The 23633-nt window shown below is 46.2% G+C and overlaps 1 protein-coding gene across 1 annotated transcript in view; it reads right to left on the bottom strand.

The window, feature by feature from the left end:
- The window catches only part of REELD1 (reeler domain containing 1), a 95492-nt gene that overhangs the window by 30793 nt on the left and 41066 nt on the right, over positions 1-23633 (bottom strand). The window contains exon 6 of the mRNA XM_063458483.1: positions 10191-10254. Within this exon, the coding sequence (XP_063314553.1) occupies positions 10191-10254 (64 nt within the window). The remainder of the gene's footprint in view (positions 1-10190; positions 10255-23633) is intronic.

Here is a 23633-nt window from a genome sequence, read left to right as displayed (position 1 = left end):
ACATTTAAGGTTTAGTAAGACATGAATAATGAGGATTTACGGTGCATTTTTAACCAAAATAAAGTTTATAGAGTTCTCTCCAAAGCATTGAGTATGATCAAAAAAGAATAAAAATGAGGATCAAATGAATACTTTAGTAAAATGGGAAAATTAATTAAATATTCAAATTACAAATATAGAAGGGTATAAATCATTAATAGAGACAAGGAAAGCTATCCATTGTATAAACTTGCAGGAGACTCAATATAAACCTATTAACAAGTGGTATCTGGTACCTTCAAGGATAGCTAGAATGTTTACTTTGTCAAGTGATTTTTGCTGGAGGTGTGAAAAGAGTAAAGGTTCATGTATACATATCTGGTGGAGCTGTACTGAAATAAAGAAGCAATGGAAAAATATTTTTGTTCTTATATATAAATTGATAGAATATAGACTTAGGGTTGTGCCGGAGGTAGCCTTATTACATTTGAGATGGCCTAAGTTAAAAAAGATGGAAAGAAATTTCATTATACATTGTTTTGTAGCTTTTAAATTTCTAATAGCCAGAAACTGGAAAACTAGAAACATCCCAATATGGAAAAATTAATAAATCAATTATAATTTCAATTACGAGCTGCCGAGCAGAGAGGACGCACATGTCTCGAGCTCTGAGTCTGAAACGCTCAAATAACCACAAAAACGGCGAAAAACCTACAAATTCGATACCACTGGTACCGGTCTATCCTCCGGACAACATGGGGCGACGGAGCAAAAAAACGAAGCCGGACAAAACACCCGCAATGGCGGATATCGGAGTCCTCCTGCAGAGGCCCAGAAACTCCCAGAGGCCTGTGATGGCGGCCCAGGTGGAAGACTCCTCGGGCGAAACCTCTGGATCTGAAGAGGGTGACTACACCACTCAAACTAAACCCGATCCGACCCACACACCCATGAGTCCTCCGATCACGGAGCAGAAGCTGAGGGATATGCTTGGTGAGCTGCGCCGCAATATAGCAGCTGACATCGGCACTTTCAGAGAAGAGATCAGAGGGGTATCGGCCCGCTTGCAAAAAACAGAGCTTACCAATGCAGCACAGGACTGTAGACTTCAGGCGGTTGAGCAACAGCTCTTAGCATTGCAACAAGCCCACCAACAACAACAAGACAACATGGCCGCTTTCGAAGATAAGAGGCGCTGGAAGAACATCAAAATCCGCGGCCTACCGGATGCGGTGGAGACTGCTGAACTGCCGCACCTATTTCGTAGAATGCTGGGAATGCTCTTCCCGGCAAAACAGGCCAAAGGGATGCCACTGGACAGTTGGTACCGGCTCGCCAAAAACAAACCTGGTACTTCGGAGGAAGGGAGAGACGTGATTGTGCGTTTCCAACAAGGCCGAGACCGCACTACCTTCATGACAGCAGTGCGCAACAAAACTCCCTTACACTTTGAGGGCCACTCCCTGTCCTTTTACCCGGACGTGTCTAAAGCCACCATGGACTGGAGAAGGTCTTTGAAACCTCTAACGTCAATGCTCCTGGCACATGATATTCCCTACCGCTGGGGCTCACCCAGAAGCCTGCTTGTACCCAGGGACAACGGCAACCTCAAGATACGTGAAGCAGCTGAAATCCCAGCCGCACTACAGAAGCTCGCCCTGGAGGAACGCACACCTGAGCAAGCTGCAGCTATACCGCAGAGGCCCTCAACAACATGGGACCCGGCTACAACACGCCCGTTCATACCGGCAGCCCAGAGAGGAGAATCGGCAGCCACTCCGGTGCCCTGAACTGTTCTGTAACTATCTAACAATGCCGTGACTGTTGTCTATTACCCGTGGTTTATAATTGCCACAGATATTGTTTGAGAATTAGAGTTGATAGTTGGTTCTATAATTATAGCGTGATAGCGTCACCTCTCTGTGAAATAACTGCTCATTATTATTTTGGCTTCACTTAACAACCCTCCCTCTCCCCCCCCCCCCCCCCTTACGCCCTAATATAGGCACTACAGTAAATGCTACCTTTAAAATACAAGGGGGACACAATCCTCTCTCACCTACCCTCAGCCTACTGGACCTTAACTAATTATGCTCAGAGGGGCATCTAATGCATCCTGCCCCATATTATCCTACTAAACGTCAGAATTGCAATTCTTGGGCGGGGAATGCATTAAAGTTACCAAATTGTTCAGCATTTCTTGCTATATATACCACCACTGTACTACACGATCACTGCTGACATACGTATACCATGTATTTTCCTATTTGTAAAAATTGTGCATGTATGATCTGAACCCTAATGTTATGGATGCTAATGGCAAACTTGTGGATTACCTTTGGGGTACCACAGGTATATTGTATTGTATTATTCATAAGCACTACAAAAATAAAGAATATAATTTCAATTACGAATGGAGTTGGCAATTAATGAACACCCAAATATTAATGAACAAGACAATGTAGAGATGAAAGATCTGATTAAGAAATGAATATCACTGGAGTCCCCTGTACAAGAAATTGATATCGTTTAGATAGAGTAAAGGATAAAAGCCATTAGAACCCGCCGATCAACTGTTAGACACGCTCAATGCGATATACAGTATGTTGTTTAATAAATGTTTGTACTTGTATGTCTGATATATGTTTAACTTATAGACAAAATTCTAATTCAAATGAACTGAATTGTATGTTATTTGTACATGTCATATAAAGAAAACAATTTAATAAAAAGAATAAAAAAAGAAAAAAAGAAAAGGTGTTACTCCCATTTGTGACAAGTACCAACTGTATGAATAATGCCTTCCGTAATAGAGATGCTTAACTCACTGGAGGCATCCGGGGATTGAGGATACAGTGACGGGTACACAATGTTGGAGTGGTGCCAATCACCATGTGTGAAACCGATTTTGGCTTAGGGCAAGCAGGGTCCATCTTTTTAATCATACTAATGCAGGCATCCAATGGTTCAAGCACTACCTGCCTTAATTGGATGCAAACATTGTTTGACTGCACAGGGGTCTGGTGCCACAAGGAGCCAAGTAGTGGGAAATGATATGGGACTGTCAGACACATGAATGCTATACTTTATTGTAATTTTTTATTGCAGCAAAAACTGGTAAGGCTCTGCCCTAATGGACGAGCCTCCACTGGCTGATTCTATAAAGATCATTACTGTAGTTAATATTTATTAAAGATAGTAATATGGACAGAGATATCTAATAAGCACTAAAGGTCACAGTTTATTCCTTATGTGTCAAAACTATAACCATATATGTTTTTTGCATGATCAGTAAAATGTATATAGTGCCTGGCAGGGCCGGACTGGGAAGAAAATTCGGCCCGGGTATTTTTTAATTACAGCGGCCCACTAAAAAGGGGGCGGGGCCAGATAGGGTGTGTTTTGTCATCACCAATGACAAGCACGCCCCATCACAAAGTGAGCATGTTGGTTCAATGCTCTTCCAGGGTAGACCATGTGCAGAGCTCTGCTGAAGAGCTCTGGCATGACAAAAAGACCCGGTATTTGTTCTGCACAGTGCAAGCAAATGTAATAACATGCTTGCACTGTGTTTGCTTGAAATTTGTCTCTGGTGAGACAAAAATGCTAGGAAAGCATATTGTGCAGTGTGTGTGAGGGTGTGTGTAAGGGGTGTAGTGTGTGTGCAAGAGGAGTGCAGTGTGTGTGAGGGGTGCAGTGTGTGTGTGCTGTGTGTGAGCGGGTGCTGTGTTTGCATCAGGGTGCTATGTGCATGTGAGGAAGTTGTGAGTGTCAGGGGTGCAGTGTGTGTGAGTGAGGGTGCTGTGAGTGTCAGGGGTGCAGTGTGTGTCAGGGGTGCAGTGTGTGTGTGTGTGTGTGAGGGTGCTGTAATTGTTAGGGGTGCATTATGTGTGTGATGTGAGTGTCAGGGGTGCAGTGTGTGCATGTGAGGAAGTTGTGAGTGTCAGGGGTGCAGTGTGTGTGAGTGAGGGTGCTGTGAGTGTCAGGGGTGCAGTGCATGTCAAGGGTGCAGTGTGTGTGTGTGTGTGTGTGTGTGTGTGTGTGAGGGTGCTGTGATTGTTAGGGGTGCATTATGTGTGTGCTGTGAGTTTCAGGGGTGCAGTGTGTGTGTGAGTGTTAAGGGTGCAGTGTGTGTGAGGGTGCTGTGAGTGTCAGGAGTGCATTGTGTGTGTGCTGTGAGTGTCAGGGGGGCAGTGTGTGTGTGTGTGTGAGTGCTGTGAGTGTCAGGGGTGCAATGTGTGTGTGTGTGCTGTAAGTGTCAGGGGTGCAGTGTGTGTGCTGTGAGTGTTAAGGGTGCAGTGTGTGTGTGTGTGTGTGTGTGTGTGTGTGTGTGTGTGTGTGTGTGCTGTAAGTGTCAGGGGTGCAGTGTGTGTGTGCTGTGAGTGTTAGGTGTGGTGTGTGTGTGTGTGTGTGCGCTGTGAGTGTTAGGGTTGCAGTGTGTGTGTGTGTGTGTGCTGTGAGTGTTAGGGTTGCAGTGTGTGTGTGTGCTGTGAGTGTTAGGGGTGCAGTGTGTGCGCTGTGAGTGTTAGGGGTGCAGTGTGTGTGTGTGCTGTGAGTGTCAGGGTGCAGTGTGTGTCAGGGGTGCAGTGTGTGTGTGTGTGTGTGTGTGTGTGAGGGTGCTGTAATTGTTAGGGGTGCATTATGTGTGTGATGTGAGTGTCAGGGGTGCAGTGTGTGCATGTGAGGAAGTTGTGAGTGTCAGGGGTGCAGTGTGTGTGAGTGAGGGTGCTGTGAGTGTCAGGGGTGCAGTGCATGTCAAGGGTGCAGTGTGTGTGTGTGTGTGTGTGTGTGTGTGAGGGTGCTGTGATTGTTAGGGGTGCATTATGTGTGTGCTGTGAGTTTCAGGGGTGCAGTGTGTGTGTGAGTGTTAAGGGTGCAGTGTGTGAGGGTGCTGTGAGTGTCAGGAGTGCATTGTGTGTGTGCTGTGAGTGTCAGGGGTGCAGTGTGTGTGTGTGAGTGCTGTGAGTGTCAGGGGTGCAATGTGTGGGTGTGTGCTGTAAGTGTCAGGGGTGCAGTGTGTGTGCTGTGAGTGTTAGGGGTGCAGTGTGTGTGTGTGTGTGTGCTGTAAGTGGCAGGGGTGCAGTGTGTGTGTGCTGTGAGTGTTAGGTGTGGTGTGTGTGTGTGCGCTGTGAGTGTTAGGGGTGCAGTGTGTGTGTGTGTGTGTGTGTGTGTGTGCTGTGAGTGTTAGGGGTGCAGTGTGTGTGTGTGCTGTGAGTGTTAGGGGTGCAGTGTGTGTGCTGTGAGTGTTAGGGGTGCAGTGTGTGTGCTGTGAGTGTTAGGGGTGCAGTGTGTGTGCTGTGAGTGTCAGGGTGCAGTGTGTGTGCTGTGAGTGTTAGGGGTGCAGTGTGTGTGCTGTGAGTGTTAGGGGTGCAGTGTGTGTGTGCTGTGAGTGTCAGGGGTGCAGTGTGTGTGTGTGTGTGTGTGTGTGTGCTGTGAGTGTCAGGGGTGCAGTGTGTGTGTGTGTGCTGTGAGTGTCAGGGGTGCACTGTGTGTGTGAGTGCTGTGAGTGTCAGGGGTGCACTGTGTGTGTGAGTGCTGTGAGTGTCAGGGGTGCAGTGTGTGGGTGTGTGCTGTGAATGTCAGGGGTGCAGTGTGTGTGTGTGCTGTGAGTGTTGGGGTGCAGTGTGTGTGTGTGCTGTAAGTGTCAGGGGTGCAGTGTGTGTGTGTGTGTGCTGTAAGTGTCAGGGGTGCAGTGTGTGTGTGTGTGCTGTGAGTGTTAGGGGTGCAGTGTGTGTGTGTGCTGTGAGTGTTAGGGGTGCAGTGCGTGTGTGTGTGTGTGCTGTGAGTTTTAGGGGTGCAGTGTGTGTGTGTGTGTGTGCTGTGAGTGTTAGGGGTGCAGTGTGTGTGTGTGTGTGTGCTGTGAGTGTTAGGGGTGCACTGTGTGTGTGAGTGCTGTAAGTCTCAGGGGTGCAGTGTGTGTGTGTGTGTGTGAGGGTGCTGTAATTGTTAGGGGTGCATTATGTGTGTGATGTGAGTGTCAGGGGTGCAGTGTGTGCATGTGAGGAAGTTGTGAGTGTCAGGGGTGCAGTGTGTGTGAGTGAGGGTGCTGTGAGTGTCAGGGGTGCAGTGCATGTCAAGGGTGCAGTGTGTGTGTGTGTGTGTGTGTGTGTGTGTGTGAGGGTGCTGTGATTGTTAGGGGTGCATTATGTGTGTGCTGTGAGTTTCAGGGGTGCAGTGTGTGTGTGAGTGTTAAGGGTGCAGTGTGTGTGAGGGTGCTGTGAGTGTCAGGAGTGCATTGTGTGTGTGCTGTGAGTGTCAGGGGGGCAGTGTGTGTGTGTGTGTGAGTGCTGTGAGTGTCAGGGGTGCAATGTGTGTGTGTGTGCTGTAAGTGTCAGGGGTGCAGTGTGTGTGCTGTGAGTGTTAAGGGTGCAGTGTGTGTGTGTGTGTGTGTGTGTGTGTGTGTGTGTGCTGTAAGTGTCAGGGGTGCAGTGTGTGTGTGCTGTGAGTGTTAGGTGTGGTGTGTGTGTGTGTGTGTGCGCTGTGAGTGTTAGGGTTGCAGTGTGTGTGTGTGTGTGTGCTGTGAGTGTTAGGGTTGCAGTGTGTGTGTGTGCTGTGAGTGTTAGGGGTGCAGTGTGTGCGCTGTGAGTGTTAGGGGTGCAGTGTGTGTGTGTGCTGTGAGTGTCAGGGTGCAGTGTGTGTCAGGGGTGCAGTGTGTGTGTGTGTGTGTGTGTGTGTGAGGGTGCTGTAATTGTTAGGGGTGCATTATGTGTGTGATGTGAGTGTCAGGGGTGCAGTGTGTGCATGTGAGGAAGTTGTGAGTGTCAGGGGTGCAGTGTGTGTGAGTGAGGGTGCTGTGAGTGTCAGGGGTGCAGTGCATGTCAAGGGTGCAGTGTGTGTGTGTGTGTGTGTGTGTGTGTGAGGGTGCTGTGATTGTTAGGGGTGCATTATGTGTGTGCTGTGAGTTTCAGGGGTGCAGTGTGTGTGTGAGTGTTAAGGGTGCAGTGTGTGAGGGTGCTGTGAGTGTCAGGAGTGCATTGTGTGTGTGCTGTGAGTGTCAGGGGTGCAGTGTGTGTGTGTGAGTGCTGTGAGTGTCAGGGGTGCAATGTGTGGGTGTGTGCTGTAAGTGTCAGGGGTGCAGTGTGTGTGCTGTGAGTGTTAGGGGTGCAGTGTGTGTGTGTGTGTGTGCTGTAAGTGGCAGGGGTGCAGTGTGTGTGTGCTGTGAGTGTTAGGTGTGGTGTGTGTGTGTGCGCTGTGAGTGTTAGGGGTGCAGTGTGTGTGTGTGTGTGTGTGTGTGTGTGCTGTGAGTGTTAGGGGTGCAGTGTGTGTGTGTGCTGTGAGTGTTAGGGGTGCAGTGTGTGTGCTGTGAGTGTTAGGGGTGCAGTGTGTGTGCTGTGAGTGTTAGGGGTGCAGTGTGTGTGCTGTGAGTGTCAGGGTGCAGTGTGTGTGCTGTGAGTGTTAGGGGTGCAGTGTGTGTGCTGTGAGTGTTAGGGGTGCAGTGTGTGTGTGCTGTGAGTGTCAGGGGTGCAGTGTGTGTGTGTGTGTGTGTGTGTGTGTGCTGTGAGTGTCAGGGGTGCAGTGTGTGTGTGTGTGCTGTGAGTGTCAGGGGTGCACTGTGTGTGTGAGTGCTGTGAGTGTCAGGGGTGCACTGTGTGTGTGAGTGCTGTGAGTGTCAGGGGTGCAGTGTGTGGGTGTGTGCTGTGAATGTCAGGGGTGCAGTGTGTGTGTGTGCTGTGAGTGTTGGGGTGCAGTGTGTGTGTGTGCTGTAAGTGTCAGGGGTGCAGTGTGTGTGTGTGTGTGCTGTAAGTGTCAGGGGTGCAGTGTGTGTGTGTGTGCTGTGAGTGTTAGGGGTGCAGTGTGTGTGTGTGCTGTGAGTGTTAGGGGTGCAGTGCGTGTGTGTGTGTGTGCTGTGAGTTTTAGGGGTGCAGTGTGTGTGTGTGTGTGTGCTGTGAGTGTTAGGGGTGCAGTGTGTGTGTGTGTGTGTGCTGTGAGTGTTAGGGGTGCAGTGTGTGTGTGTGTGCTGTAAGTCTCAGGGGTGCAGTGTGTGTGTGTGTGTGTGCTGTGAGTGTTAGGGGTGCAGAGTGTGTGTGTGTGATGTGAGTGTTAGGGGTGCAGTGTGTGTGTGTGTGTGTGTGTGCTGTGAGTGTTAGGGGTGCAGTGTGTGTGTGCTGTGAGTGTTAGGGATGCAGTGTGTGTGTGTGTGCTGTAAGTGTTAGGGGTGCAGTGTGTGTGCTGTGAGTGTTAGGGGTGCTGTGAGTGTCAGGGGTGCAGTGCCGGGTGTCCTCCCGGCATTAAGCATGCAGGGCTAGTGCACCACATCCCAGCCGGCCTCTAACCTACAGGGACCACGCAAAAAACACAAATTTGGGCCACCAGGGAATTAGATCAGGACAGGACCCTGAAATCAAGACTGTCCTGCCTAAAGCAAGGTTGCAGCCCCATGATGCTCGAGGTTCACATAAACGTGGGCGTAACGAGGGATATTCCGTATGAATGCAATGCCCACTCTGTATTTTCTCCAGCAGGGCTGTATACATGGGCACACAGTATACTATACCTGTGGCACCATACGGGTAAGCTTATTGTCCCACAAAGCAGATCAATTAAAATCTATAAAGAATTAAAAAAATAAAAACCAGAAAAAATAAATAAATAGCACAACCCGTAGAAAACTTTTAGTCAGCGGTGTGGCTGTGGTAAAATCATGGCAGCAACTCCAAAATGACTGCTGGCGCCAGACACAAGCAAGCATTATACATTGCACTGTAGTGGTTATTGTGCCTTTATAAACTGTACAGATCATGTGTGGTTGGAAGATCATTATATGAGTTACATAATGTGAAGAGGGCTGATGAAAAACTCTGGTAATAATTAGTCCTTTTGTCATTATCGGCTGCTCCAAGGGACTGAAAGTTAAAATATGTAGGTTAAAACTCTTTTTTTCTTTACAGTGTTAGGGGTGCAGTGTATGTGCTGTGAGTGTTAGGGGTGCTGTGAGTGTGTTTGTGTGAGTGAGGGTGCTGTGAGTGTTAGGGGTGCAGGGTGTCTGAGTAAGTGAGGCTGCTGTGACCTGTATAATTATTTCACCCCTCCCTGCTTACCTTATGCCTGAGAGGGGGGATCCTGTTGCTAGCTTCCATCCCTGGTGGTCCAGTGGTGCGTGAACTCTAGCCTGTGGGGCTAGAGTTCACTCTCGCGAGACCTGGAGCGTTGCCATGGCAATGCTTTGAATCTCGCGAGAGGAACCGGGCGGAGCTGCAAGTTAGATTTCAGCCGGGTCCTCTCCTGGCTCCCTCCCTCTCTCCCCGCCGGCGGCCGCAGTATACTGTATGTGGGCCGGTGAGGGAGATCTTTGATCTCCCCACCGGCCCGCCATGGACTACTGCAGGGCCGGCGCTTGATAGTGCCGGCCCTGCAAAGACCGGCAGGGGAGATCCTGTGATCTCCCTGCCGGCCTCGGCCCATGGCCACCGCGGCCCACCGAGCATTTGCCCAGTGTGCCCAATGGCCAGTCCAGCCTGGTGCCTGGAGTCCCCAGGCACTATTCCTCCTTTCAGTGCTAAATCATATGTGAGCAGTTTCACTCATAATTTATTCATAAAATATTTATATAATGATGTTTACTAGCTTCGTATAGCCCTACCCCTATTGGATGTGTAGCTAATTCAGAAATTACACAATTTCCAATTTTGCAACAAGCTAGGAAAAAAAATCCTTCTTGACCCCAGAATGGAAGTCAGATTTATCCTTGGATCAAGCAGTTATTACCCTACATTGAAAGATTATATCCTTGAATATTCTGTTTTTGCAAGTATGCATCTAGTAGCTGTTTGAACATCTATATGGACTCTGATAAAACCACTTCTTCAGGCAGAGAATTACACATCCTTATTGTTCTTACAGTAAAAAAAAACTTTCCTTTGCCTTAGACGATTATTGTGATAAACTGAATGTGGTCAGCTGACATTCTCAGCCAATAATATCCCCCATTGCTGCTCAGGCTGATTCTTCACCATTAGCCCAAGCAGCACAGAGAGGATTCATTGCTAGGGACTGTTTTCAGCATTAAAACTTTTAAACTGTTTAATGCTGACTGGAAGGACAGTGCCAGGGGACTTCAGACACTAAAACTAATTCAATGAGAAACAGTAGTTATGGTGCCTACAGTGTCCCTTTAACTGTTTAAACAAAAAAAACAGCATACAGAGAATATTATGTGACATCATCAATAACAAACATGAAAGAACTGATTTTAATCCATATTTCCTCCTTACCTTATTTTTTTCTTTACATGAAAGGCAGAGAGTGTTTCTGCTTGATTCACTTGTGTTTAGGGTTCTGTGGTATAAAGAAGAGATTTGTAATATTGTACGAATGCACAATAAATTAAAGATTATTTTATAACACAGTATGTGTGGCAAAGCTTTGGGCATACTTATTATAGAGCCAAACTTATTTTTAATATCTAATTTAATCTGTCTAATATCTAATAATTGTGATAATAGAAAAAGCTAAATAAAAAAGTTATTAAACATAGGCAAACATAAAACATATCTGCTGCTGCTTCAGTACGAAGGTAGAGGATCTGAAATCTGCTTAAACATTTCAAGTGAGTTCACAAAATGTAAACAAAACAAAACAATACAAAATGAAGAAGCACAATATTTGATCTTAATATAGTTGCAAAGCTTTCAATAAATGGTCTTGCATTCCTATTGTAAGGCGTACAGTAAAGAATGTAGGCACAGAGGCACATAATGTGCACTCTTTCTTTACTCCTATAGCTAAAACTATAATGACGGTAGTACTCCACATACCCCTTCCATCACAATCAGCCATATAAAACCTTAAAACCTTCGCTCAAAACATGCTCTTTCCCATACACTACAGATTTTTCCAGATATCTCTCAAGTCTCTGGTTTTATGGCTTTGTATTTATATTTACTATTTTTATTTTCATTACTGGTTAACTTATTGTATGGATGAGTTTCCTTTCCCATCTACCCTTCTCTACTTCCCCTTGCCTGCTCTCTGTTCTTTGGATTGCAGTGTTTTAGCGCGGTTCCATTTCCTGGTGCTTCTTGTCAGCCAGCCACGCTTCTGCGGTTCGGCGTGACTTGTGCGGCTAAATGGTGAGCCAAATCATGCAATTGAGCTGGCCACAAATCGCACAATTTATTTTATTTGTTTATCCTAGTTTCACGGATAGCGCCGCTCCTTTTGTTCTGGCTCCATTTTGTTTCACACTGTGTGCTGGTGATAGCAGCTTTCTCCTCCTGCCCTTGTGGTTAGTCTATTACTAATTAGTCTGTTTAGCTTTCCATTATATTAAGCTAGCCAGCATTTGCTATGTTATTGGCTTAGGTTTTCCCCTTTTCTGGAGTTGTTACTGGGTTATCTATTATTGCCCTCATGCTTAGCTCTCTCCAACCTGCTCTGAGAGGCAGAGAGCCAGCACAGTCTGCAGCTCCGCTGGGTGTGAGCTGCAAACTGTGCAGTGTCTCGTGATATCCAGAATTCAGAGTGTGGCCAAAGATTGTGAGACACTGCACAGTCTGTGGGTCACACCCGTCACACCTAACTCACCTAATTAGAGAGCCGACTGCCGCCCCTGTCAGAGTGCTGCCTGGAGCGGTGGCTCCACCGTGGGCTATGGACGGGCCGGCCCTGTCTATCGCCATTGAGAGATACATGGCAATCCTAATTCAAGTTAAACCGAACTTAGCCTATCTAGTCTTGACAAAGCAGGAAAAGATGCTGAGGGCATGCTTTATGGCAACTGCTTTATAAAATACATCAGTCACTTTGTAGGTGCCTACACTGCCCTTGATAAAACCCAGGTCTCTATGAAACATGTCTTTAGCCATCAGGCCCAACCAGGGCCGCAAGAGGATGGGGCCGTTTTGTTGACGATGTATCTTCCAACTCCTTCAGACAATCCAAAGGTCATATGTCTTCCGAGACAACTACCAGTTCATGCCGGACTCAAGAGGGGTCATCCATGGAAAGCGCACAGAGCTTGTGGAGGCCAATACACCAAATGCCCTACTACAACTTTCTTCATGTCCTGTGGGGGGGGATGACTCATGCATTTTTTGGCCAGCCATCATATGGATGCCTAGATATTGGAAACAGTGCAGTGTTACCAAACAGAATTTTGTCAAATTGCCAGACCAATTTTCCATGCCATAACCCCTGCTATTTCCTTACAGCACACATGCCTAATGGACACAGAACTGTTGGCATTACAGGAAGAGGCCATCATTGAACCTCCCCCCTCGGTTACAGAAAAAATGTGGTCAGATGCATCGGGTTATTACAAGAATGGCAAGTTTTCATGGTGCACATCTTCCGCGCATCTGTTCATCAGCCCCTTGGTGCTTCACCAAGCTGCTGTGTCTGGTGAAGTTCCCACTATGCAGCAAGGATATTTGACGCACAGTATATTTCTGTCCCAAGACCCCAGGACTCGACGATGGATCTATTAACCCACCTGGGATTCCTAATCAACTGGGAGAAGTTTCATCTTTTCTCCACAAAACAGTTGGTGTTCCTTGGTTTCCTGGTTCAGTCAGCTCACTCTTGAACTTGCCATCCTTGAAACTGGGCTCTATCCACGAGAAACTCTTGCACTCATGCAAATATACCTGAAACATTTTGTGCTATTGTATCTTCTCACAGCTTCTTTCCAGAACATCTTTCCAGGGTCCCTGCACTACAAGGCTATAGAGCAGCTGAAGAGCAGCCATATCTGCAAGGGTTGCTTCTACAAAATATTGTGATGTTGGACATGGATACCAGGTATGAACTACGCTGGTGGCTGCTCAACATGGAAGCCTGGAATGGCAGGGCCATCTTTGGAATGTAGAGTATTCCATAGACTCTGATGTGAGCCTTCACAGTTTGGAAGCGCAATGCAGAGACCTCTCTAATGGCAGGCCGAGTCAACTGTGAAATTGCATATCCACATCAACTGTTTTGGGCTGCTGGCATGTTCATTTGCTCTCTAGAGCTTCTCCAAGGAATGCGTCAATACCTGTCCCAGTTTATGTATGTGTAACGTTTACTAGGAAACCCTAACACGCAGACAGGACAGAGTAGAGAGAATTGCAATACCGATCCTTAGAATGGTCGGGTTATGCAAAAAGGGATAGTCAAAACACGAGGCGAGGTCAAGGGAAACAGAGAGACGGAAAAACAAGAGACAAAGCCAAATATCAGTAACCAGGAAATCCAAATAACAAGTGCAACCCTCAATGGTAAACCAAAGACCACAACGGAGCACTGAGGCAAGGGAGAGGTTAGCTTATATACACACAGGGTGTGTATGATTGGCTAACCTCCAATAAGTGTTAACCACAACATGTGGGAGGAGTGTCTTCCCTCCCTTGTGGTCTCTGAGGTCATAACTGTGTGCCGGGTCACATGACCAGGTGCAGCACACATATAAGGAAGCTGCTCTGAAGCGTGCAGCCCCAGACACACAGCCAGTCTGGAGACAGGGACCAGATGACACCGCTCGCTGTGATGAGGTTAGCAAGGTCGCCACGAGCCACCCGGTGGCAGGGACCTGACAGTGGGGATAATGCATCAGCCATCTGATACACCATTTGAGGGTACCCAGTCTTGCCTTGTAGATCCCTGGCCAATGAGAAGATTTGAAGATATTTCCCTGGTCTGCAAACTGTAAGGCAGAATATTGTCTGATCAACATGGAGTCAGATTAGAATTCCCAATTTCTGGCTGATTCAAGCAATTGGACCTTGGATAACATAATATTTCAAGATCTCATGCACTTGTGTGGACCCTTTCATTTTCAACCTATTTGCCTCCTGCCTGAACACCAGACTTCTTATGTTTTACAGCTTGCGTCTGGATCCAGATGTGGTTGCAGTGGACACCTTTCTCCGAAATTGGTCTGGGAGCTGCCATTATGCTTTTCTTCTGATCTCAATGATTCTCAGGAGTCAGCTCAGATGGCAATCAGCAACAATCCTGTTAATCGCTCCCTTTTGGCTTTCTCAGGCATGGTTACCACATTTCTCAGGCAACTTTCCATAAACTCTCCCCATTTGCTCTGCTCCTTTTCTCATCTGCGGTACGATCCAGGCAGTCAACCTAACCCTCTGTTTCTCTCCGGCCAGTTGTCCCTTCTGGCATGCTAATATCTGGACCTTTTGATCCCCTGGATTTGGCTGGACGATTATTGGCAGTTCATGAGCTCCTGGAACTTGGAAATGTTACCACTCAGCCTGGCACGTTTGGGCTAGATGGTGCTTGGCAAGAAATGTGGATCGCATTTTGGCCTCTGTAACATTCATGTTAGATTTTCTTATGTCCCGACTTGATGACGTCTATGCTTGTCGGACTATCAATCTGTATCACTCAGCAACCTCTTATCCTCACCTGCCTTGGCATGTTGGGTGAAATGGGTTATGGCCCAGACTGGCATAAATGTCTCATCCTTCGGTGTTCACTCTACTAGAAAAGCCTTGGCATTCAAGATGAAATTGGCTGGTGGCAGCATGGAGCACATCATGTGATTGGTTTAATGGTCCAGACAATCTACTTTCTGTGAGTTTTATTTGAAGCCTGTTCACCATGTCTTCACTGTGGTTCCTCAACTTTAAACTTGCACAATACAGTGAGGAAAAAAAGTGTTTGATCCCTTGCTGCTTTTGAACATTTGCCCACTGACACATAAATGATCAGTCTATAATTTTAATGGTAGGTGTATGTTAACAGTGAGAGACAGAATAACAAAAAAACAAACAAAAAAGTTACAAAAAGTTACAGTTGGCTTAAACAGAAGAATGGCTTAAACAGAAGTCAATACACCTTCTGAAGTGGCCCAGTCAGAGTCCTGACCTCAACCCGATTGAGATGCTGTGGCATGACATCAAGAAAGCGATTCACACCAGACATCCCAAGAATATTGCTGAACTGAAACAGTTCTGTAAAGAGGAATGGTCAAGAATTACTCCTGACCGCTGTGCACGTCTGATCTGCAACTACAGGAAACGATTGGTTGAAGTAATTGCTGCCAAAGGAGGTTATTAAATCCAAGGGTTCACATACTTTTTCCACCTGCACTGTGAATGTTTACATGGTGTGTTCAATAACATGGCAACATTTCATTCTTTGTGTGTTATTAGTTTAAGCAGACTGTGATTGTCTATTGTTGTGACTTAGATGATGATCAGATCACATTTTATGACCAATTTGTGCAGAAATCCATATCATTTCAAAGGGTTCACATACTTTTTCTTGCAACTGTATGTATTGCTTTGCATGTCAATGAGTGAAATAAGTATTTGACCCCTTTTACTTAGTACTTGGTGGCAAAAACCTTGTTGGCAATCACAGAGATCAGACGTTTCTTGTAGTTGGCCACCTGGTTTGCACACATCTCAGGAGGGATTTTGCCCACTCCTCTTTGTAGATCATCTCCAAGTCATTAAGGTTTCGAGACTGACGTTTGACAACTTGAACCCTTAGCTTCCTCCACAGATTATCTATGGGATTAAGGTCTGGAGACTGGCTAGGCCACTCCAGGACCTTAATGTGCTTTTTCTTGAGCCACTCCTTTGTTGCCTTGGCTGTGTGTTTTGGGCCATTTTCAATGCCCTGGCTGAGGGAAGGAGGCTCTCAGAGAGAACGTCCTGTCAGTCCAGCCGGGTACAGGAAACTGAAGCTCCTGTACAGCGGTCCGAGCCACCCAGCCACGCTTCAAAGAGGTAGGAAGCACAAAAGGGAAGTGATGGGAGACGGCACTAAGGGAAAGGGTGAGGGGGGAGACAGCATTAAGGGACACTGGGGCTGGACTCGGGGAGACAACACTAAGGGACACTGGGGGTCACTCGAGGAGATAGCACTAAGGGACACTGGGGGGGACTCAGGGAGACAGCACTAAGGGACACTGGGGGGCTAGGAGGGAGACAGCACTTAGGGACACTGGGAGGTGTGTGGGAGACAGCACTTAGGGACACGGGGGGGGGGGGGTGGAGACACCACGAAGGGAAAGATGAGTGGGGGGAGACCACTAAGGGAAAGATGGGGGGAAGACCACTAAGGGAAAGATGGGGGAAGGGGCAGAGGAGAGACCACTAAGGGAAAGATGGTGGGGGAGAGACCACTAAGGGAAAGATGGGGAGGGAGAGCACTAAGGGAAAAATGGGGGAGAGACCAATAAGGGAAAGATGGGGGGTGAGGGGAGAGATCACTAAGGGAAAGATGGTGGGGGGAGGAGAGACCACTAAGGGATAGATGGGGGAGAGCACTAAGGGAAAGATGGGGGAGGAGGTAGACTCTAAGGGATAGGAGGAGGGAGAGCACTCCCCACTCCCCTGCAGGATGCAGGGGAGAGCATTATGGGATAGGAGGGCAGAGGAGTGCAATAAGGGACAGGAGGGGAGAAGAGAGCACTAAGGGACAGGAGGGCAGGTGAAATCACTAAGGGGCAGGGGAGATCACTAAGGGACAGGTGGGGAGGGGAGATCTCTAAAGGATGGGAGAGCACTAAGGGACAGGAGGGGATGGGAAAGCACTAAAGGGACAGGATGGAAGTAAACACCAGTAAGGGACAGGAGAGGAGGAGAGAACACTAAGGCACAGGAGGGGAGGGGAGACCTTTTAAAGGACAGGAGGGGAGACCTTTAGGGAACAGGGGGAGAAGTAGAAATGAGACCACTAAGGGATGGGGGAAGTGGTAGAAATAATTAAGGAATGGGGGGAGTGTAAAACACACAGAGAGGCTGAGGAAGGGCTGAAAGAGAAGCACAGGTGTGTTAGTAAGGGAGACAGAGAGACACAGAGGGTAAGATACAAAGGGGCTTGGGGGAGTAAGACACGCAAAGGGGTTGGGACGATATAGGAGACATACAAAGAGGGGGGATAAGAGACACACTAAAGGGGAGTGTAAGACACAAAACCTAAAGAAAAAATATAGAAAAAAAATTATATTAACAAAATAAATATGATAAAAATAAAGAACTGCTCCCCTCTCAGCCCCTATCCTACCCAACTTTCTCTTTCACACTACACACATACACAGTGCATCCTTACACATACACACATACACAGAAACATACAGTGCAACCCTACTCACATACAGACACACCAAAACATACAATGCATCCTACACTCACACAGAAACACACCATGCTTCCCTTACACACACACACATAATGCATACCTCACAAACACATACACACACACACACACACACACAATGCAGCCCTTGAACACATACACAGAGGTACACAAAGCATCCCTTACATACACACACACACAGACACACACTGCATCTCTTACACACACTCAATGAACCCATTACATACCCAGAAACACACCTTGCATCCCTTACACACACAAACACAGATTCACACAATGCTTCCCTTACACACACACATACTACATCCCTTACACAAACTGTTATCCTTATACACTACATTCTATAAGAACACACACACATTACATCCTCTACGATAACACATAGCACATCCCCTACACACATACACTCCACTCCCTGTGAGCGAACTCATTGGTGGGCCTTGTAGGCATAAAGCTTATGGGTGGGCCTTGTAGGCATACTCACAGTCAGGCCCTGGGGGCCCAGACCGTAATCTGTGTAAGGGGCCCCAAAAAATAGTGCTGGTTCCTGTTCATTGATTTTTGTGAGCACTGCCTCCAGAGAGCCTGTTTTAACACCAGACCAGTGGAGGCAGACTGCAGCCTGAGCCCATCATCATCATCTTGTCCTCATCTGGTGGTAAGTAGTGTCCCTTTAATATGAGGTAAATCTCTAATTTACCTCATATTAAAGGGACACTATAGTCGTCTGAACCACTACAGGTCAATGTAGTGGTTCTGGTGTCTAAAGCCTGTCCCTGCAGGCTTTTTAATGTAAACACACTGCCTCTTCAGAGAAAATACACTGTGTGCAGCACTGGCGTTGGCCCATATGGCAGATCATATGGGTGTGGTATTGTGATGTCACATGGTGGGCAGAGCATGTGGGGGCGGCAAATTTTTGTTTGCCTATGGCGGCAAAAATCCTTGCACCGGCACTGACTGCTGTTGCTACTATTTGACAGTGTGGATGCTGCAGCCTTGATCTATCATTTCTGTCTGCTAGATGTGTCACTATAATCCATAGCTAATTTTTTGTTCGTTCTTCTCTCCCTTTTAGTTTGAAACATTTCTGTTGAAATCTCGGTTGGTTTGTTCTTTTCAATCCTTCACTGTGGCAGTACAATTCCATTCTCCATGTCTGCTGTCTACTCCTCTTTGCTGATGTATCATTTAAGTGTAATTTATTTTTACCATTTTCCTTTTCATATTAAATATGCCCTAAATCAGTGGTTCCCAAACCAGTCTTCACTCTCGCTACTAGTCTGGGATTTATGGGTTACCCACTAAGGCAGGGGTTCTCAACCCAGTCCTCAGGACCCCCTACCAGTCCAGGATTTGGGGATTACCTGGGTGTGTCTAAGGTGTTTAGAAAAAGGGAAAAAAAAAACCTTAGACACAACTGGGTATGGGAACCACTGCCCTAAATGTATATGACCAGTCTTTTTTCAGTAATTCTCCATATTTGTCTCTCCAATTTATGTTGCTCTAATGTTTTCCTGTCATTAAGCCATTATTGTAGTCTGTTGCAGTCTGCAAAGAATCCCTACAATGTAGTGAACGTGTTCAGAGCTTTCACTCCCTCCTAGGATCCTAAAAGGCAAGCACAATGTTGGTCTATAGAGCATGGAACGAGGAAGGGGACTGCCATTTTAGCGCCTCTTCAGAAATACAAAAGGAAAGATGGAACTCTGCCAGAAAAAAATATGTTTCTACAAGGTGAATATCTGTATTGGAGTAATGGTTTTGGAGTTATTGGAATAACATATCTGTTGTTGTTGGGAGGATGTTAATATTTCTGAGTTCTCTACGTTTTGTATTATAAATAGATTCTGCAGCTTAAACCTGCAAACTATCCTTCCTCATTCAGCTTCTCTTTCCAACATACCATGGTATCTATATGCCCGGTACAAACATAAGCAATTGCATTAAATCATTGTGGCAGATCTTTCTAGAGGAATTAAGTGTAATTGATGCCACATGCAAATGAGTGTTAATTAAGCATTTGTTTGGCAGAACACTAATAGACTGAATTTGTTCAGCAACCATAAAGTGTTTTAATTTTCTTTTCCATATATTTTAAATGCAATATTTTGTTATTGCATTACAAGTCCAGCCTGCAGCATCCTTTAGAGCATTCAGATCCTTTTGTGATAAGTTTTAAGGCCGTAAGGCCTGTATTTGTGGGAGGAGTTAAGCGTTCCATATAAACGCTACTCCCCCCCTTCCTACCTGCCGTACGCACGCTGTTCACCTCGCTTCCGTGACAGCTGAACTTCCGGGTTCACTGGTCCTCCTCGATGACCCCGCACTTCCGGTTTCCGGCCGCACGTCCAACCGGTTCAGAGCTCCCCCCTCCGTTCGGGGAAACTCCGCCGAAACACTTCCAGCGCCGGCAACGCTGAACAAATGAACGTCCAGGTACCGGCGGGTATAGCCACGTTCAGGCTATTCTCGCCGTTCGCATTTTCAAATTTCCATTGTGTAAACCCTGACTTACGCTCTGTACTATACTGTACCGTGGGAAGTTATTTTCAAACTGTTTAAACTGGTTGTACAACTTACACTAACATGGCTCTCCCTCTGTCCCTCTTCCCTCTCTAGTTAGTCTGGCAGTCCCTTCTGACAAACAGGACAACAGCAGAGAGGTAGCTAAGCCCACTATGCATTCACACTGCATGCTCTGCTGAGGAAACATCTCTTTTAACCAAATGAAATACAAGCGATTCACATTAGCTTGGAAACGTGTAACAATTATAAATAAATTTGTATCAGCTTCTAAATTTGTATCAGCTTCTGCAAACTGCACTCCCCATCATGCTCAGCCATGAAATGCAAATTGCGGTAATTGGTGTGTTAGAGCAAGGGGAGCACAAACTACATCCAAACCTGGAGCACTACAATTCTCATGATGCTAAGGCAGCCAAATAATGGGGTAGCCTATCTTTATATCACCCCTGTTTGTGATTCTTCCATTCCCTGCCATTCTGTTTTAAACAGGGTAACTGCTATGCATGAAACAATGTTTCCCATGGCACCCTAGTATATGTCATGCAATTCAATCATGTCGGTATAAATTAGATTGAAAGAATGTTACCTATGACAATGTTGCAATTTTTTAGGAAAGACTTGCCTCCGATTCTCTGTAAGAGCATGCCTTTGTACTTTGATATTACCAATATTTCTGATTGAAAAAAAAAAAAAAAAAAAAATATGGGGGTTACTGCCTAAACAGTGACTTGATCAGACGTAAAAAATTCAGGCTAAAATAGTCGATCTCTGACTACAGATGAGATACTAAGCTACGTATTTAACTTAAATAATACAGTTAACTGCTGTATTTCACTTGTTTCTCTATCTACCATTATGGCGGTTCTAGTGAACAAGCTGTTTACCTATTGCAGCATTTGGTTGGGACAACAGTCTTGTCCACTTAATCTATGCTAAAAGGTTAGGTTGTATTTTATGAATTTCGTTGCTACTTGGTAGTCACATAAATCTTCCCAGGGACCACCCACGCTCCCCTCTCGCCAGCACCTAGGCGGTCACTTTCAATCACCCGTCTGGGGGGTCGGGGTCCTACACACCCTCACCCCTTCACGGACTCATTAATTTCCGGTCCAAACGTTAATCTTGCTATGGTTATATATTAATCCACTTGGGTTCAGTCTCATGTTGTTATAGTGGCTATGCTTTTCTACGGAGGGGGTAAAGGAAGGGATGCCAGTAATTTTATTATATCATGCACGACATATTGGCTACGTAAGTTTTCACTCCTACTTTCCATAATGTTTTTCATATATCAGCGCAATATTTCTAAATCGGAGGTTTGGGCATACTTTCCATTATGTTTTAATGTATCAGTGCAAAGTCCTAGTCATTCGGCTGGTATCTCCACCTAGTGGTTTGATGGTATTTGCTGTTTTATTCTGTATAATGCGTAGCTTCTCTGCCGTCCTGTTTTCAGGTTGTTAATGGTGTTTCTTCTATTGGTGCATCCCATGTAATACCACTAAATGCCTGACGCTATGCATGTACGGTTTTATTGGGTCAAGTTAATCTAACTAACTAAACACTGTGTATATGTTGGATTTGTTTTATCTCCCAGATTACGCTTACAATTATGCAACTCCTGTTATACATGCATCGAATTACCTCAGGTTCAGGCGTAACCGCCATTTGACATTCCCCGCTGATTTCTATTAATGTTGTATACTGTCATTTGTTACCATTAGACAATCACTAGGTCGCTATTATCGCCTATTTCTATCAGGTACAATTTTGTTTCATCCACACTTCAAACAACTGCCTCGACAAGGCCACGTTGTTACATGATGAGGTATCGAACCAACAATCACAGTTACTATTTGTTTCATTTTGTCATCTGCTAGCAGTAGACAATTACTGGTTCACTATTGCCGCCTGTTTCTATCTGGTATAAATGTGTTTTCGTTCACATTTCCTACAATTGTTACACAATTGGCCTTTGTTAAACGATTATCACCTGTTTCTATCAGGTTTGGTCTCATTGTGTTTCCTAACAACTGCCTCTACTAGGCCACGTTGTTACATGTTTGGGGTACGGGGGCTTGATTCCTGCCTTGCCTCGTCAGGCCACGGCTCCTCTCCACAACTCTTCATTCGTACTCACTACCCGTAACAATCGTTTTGTTACTCACTACCTTGCTAATTTCACCCTCCTCTCTCCGTCAGCTGCTACGACGTTTTCTCGGCACAACGCCTTCATTTCATCTCCTTTCAGGTTTATATAGTAACCATCACGAGAATCTTCAGCACCCTCAGGGTCTATCGATACTGCACTATCAGCTATATCTCCATAGTACTTCACTATACTGCACATTATTTTCCTTCCCTCGACTTCAGTTCCTTCTTCTTTCTTCCTCCTTTCTCTCCCTTCGTTTCCTCTGTCTCTATCTGGGAATATCCGGGTATCTATCATTTACTACAACTTGGGTTTCCAAGCACGTTGCGTTACCCCCTTATCAAGCCCCCGTCTAGGGTCAGAGAACTGGCTATCTAGGGTTAGGAGCTGGCCTTAGCTGTACACCGTAGCTGGTCCCGCGAGGCCAACTCCCCAATCTCAACACAGAGATTTTCGCCCCTCGGCCCAAATCATAGTTAGTGCCTCGCATTCACCCACCTATCGGGTTTATAGTTAGGGCCTCACCTGACACGGCCACACGTTTCGGATCTTTACTGTCACCGAGAGGCCACCACCCCGCCACCACGCTAGTGGCTCGAGCCCCACGCCCAAATCATAGGTAGAGCCTCTCACCAGCCGCTTGGCTACTAGCAGGGCCTCACTTGTCACGGGGTAGTGAGCTTTTCGCTTCGGCACTAGTTAGCCAGCCAGTTCTATTTTACTTAATCATATTGTTGTTGTTTGAGTTCATTGTTGTTGTCATGTTCTTTTTCAGGATGTCCTACAAACGCAACGTCAGACGAAGGATTGCAGCATTTTCGTGTCTATTAGGGCCGACTATCCATGAGTCGCTCAGTCTCGTACCTCACCCAACTCACATCTCTCAGGCATAATCTGCATTTTGGCATCCCCTTCCGGTCACTCGGCTGTTGGGGCTCGACACGAGTTATCGTCTAGAACATTATTCGTTTGCTCTAAGATACATATAACAGAATCGTGACATTCTTCCAAGAATCAGTGGAGCAGGACTTCCACAGGCATACTGATCACCCTGTAGTCTTTTCTAAATTTTTTGCCACCTTTTATTCAAACCTTCATACGTACATGATCGCACTATTCCGAACTGACATACACGTTTCAGACAAGCCTTTCAAACCATACCCCATTTTTACACAAGATATCAAAGATAATTGGTTTATCGCTTCACAGTAACGTACGTACACAGATGGGAATACCGGGTAGTATCAGACTCCCAAAAACAGCATTCGCGCCACACAACCAGGTCTTAAATCTATGTGCCTGCAACCATACAAGGGCTCGGGAACCCTACAACTCCACGATCACAACTAATGAGACAGGTAAGTCATGTCTCCCCAAGGAAAATTTAAGAAGGTACAAACACTACACCGCGTCACGTCAACGATCGAACCAGACAATCGAGACACTTGACCTACTAATCACTCCCTATCTACTTCTAAATACGATTGTACATTCACATTCCGTCATTAGAGTAAGTAGGACCACTGGCTGCTATTTTCACATCCATTCTATAAGAACGACATCCAGTAGCAGTACGCCGGAACAAACATTAGAGGCACTAGGAATCGGCTATATATTATACAGGAACATTCCCAACGCAGGAGTAGCATGACATGGATTTTATATAGTGCTATAAGTGTGTTTTTCTGGCATTACCTTTTGCCCTCTTTTTCAGGCCTACCCTCTACGTCGGTTCCGGCACACCACACCGACTTAATTCCAATCACAAGGTACTTCACTATACGATATTAACCGACCACAAGTTTTAAGGCCGTAAGGCCTGTATTTGTGGGAGGAGTTAAGCGTTCCATATAAACGCTACTCCCCCCCTTCCTACCTGCCGTACGCACGCTGTTCACCCCACCCACCTCTCCCTCTTATACAA

This window comes from Pelobates fuscus, chromosome 6 (genome assembly GCF_036172605.1).
Source record: "Pelobates fuscus isolate aPelFus1 chromosome 6, aPelFus1.pri, whole genome shotgun sequence".
NCBI lineage: Eukaryota > Metazoa > Chordata > Amphibia > Anura > Pelobatidae > Pelobates > Pelobates fuscus.
The sequence above is the reverse complement of the archived record's forward strand: the minus strand, read 5'-3'. Positions and strand labels throughout refer to the sequence as shown.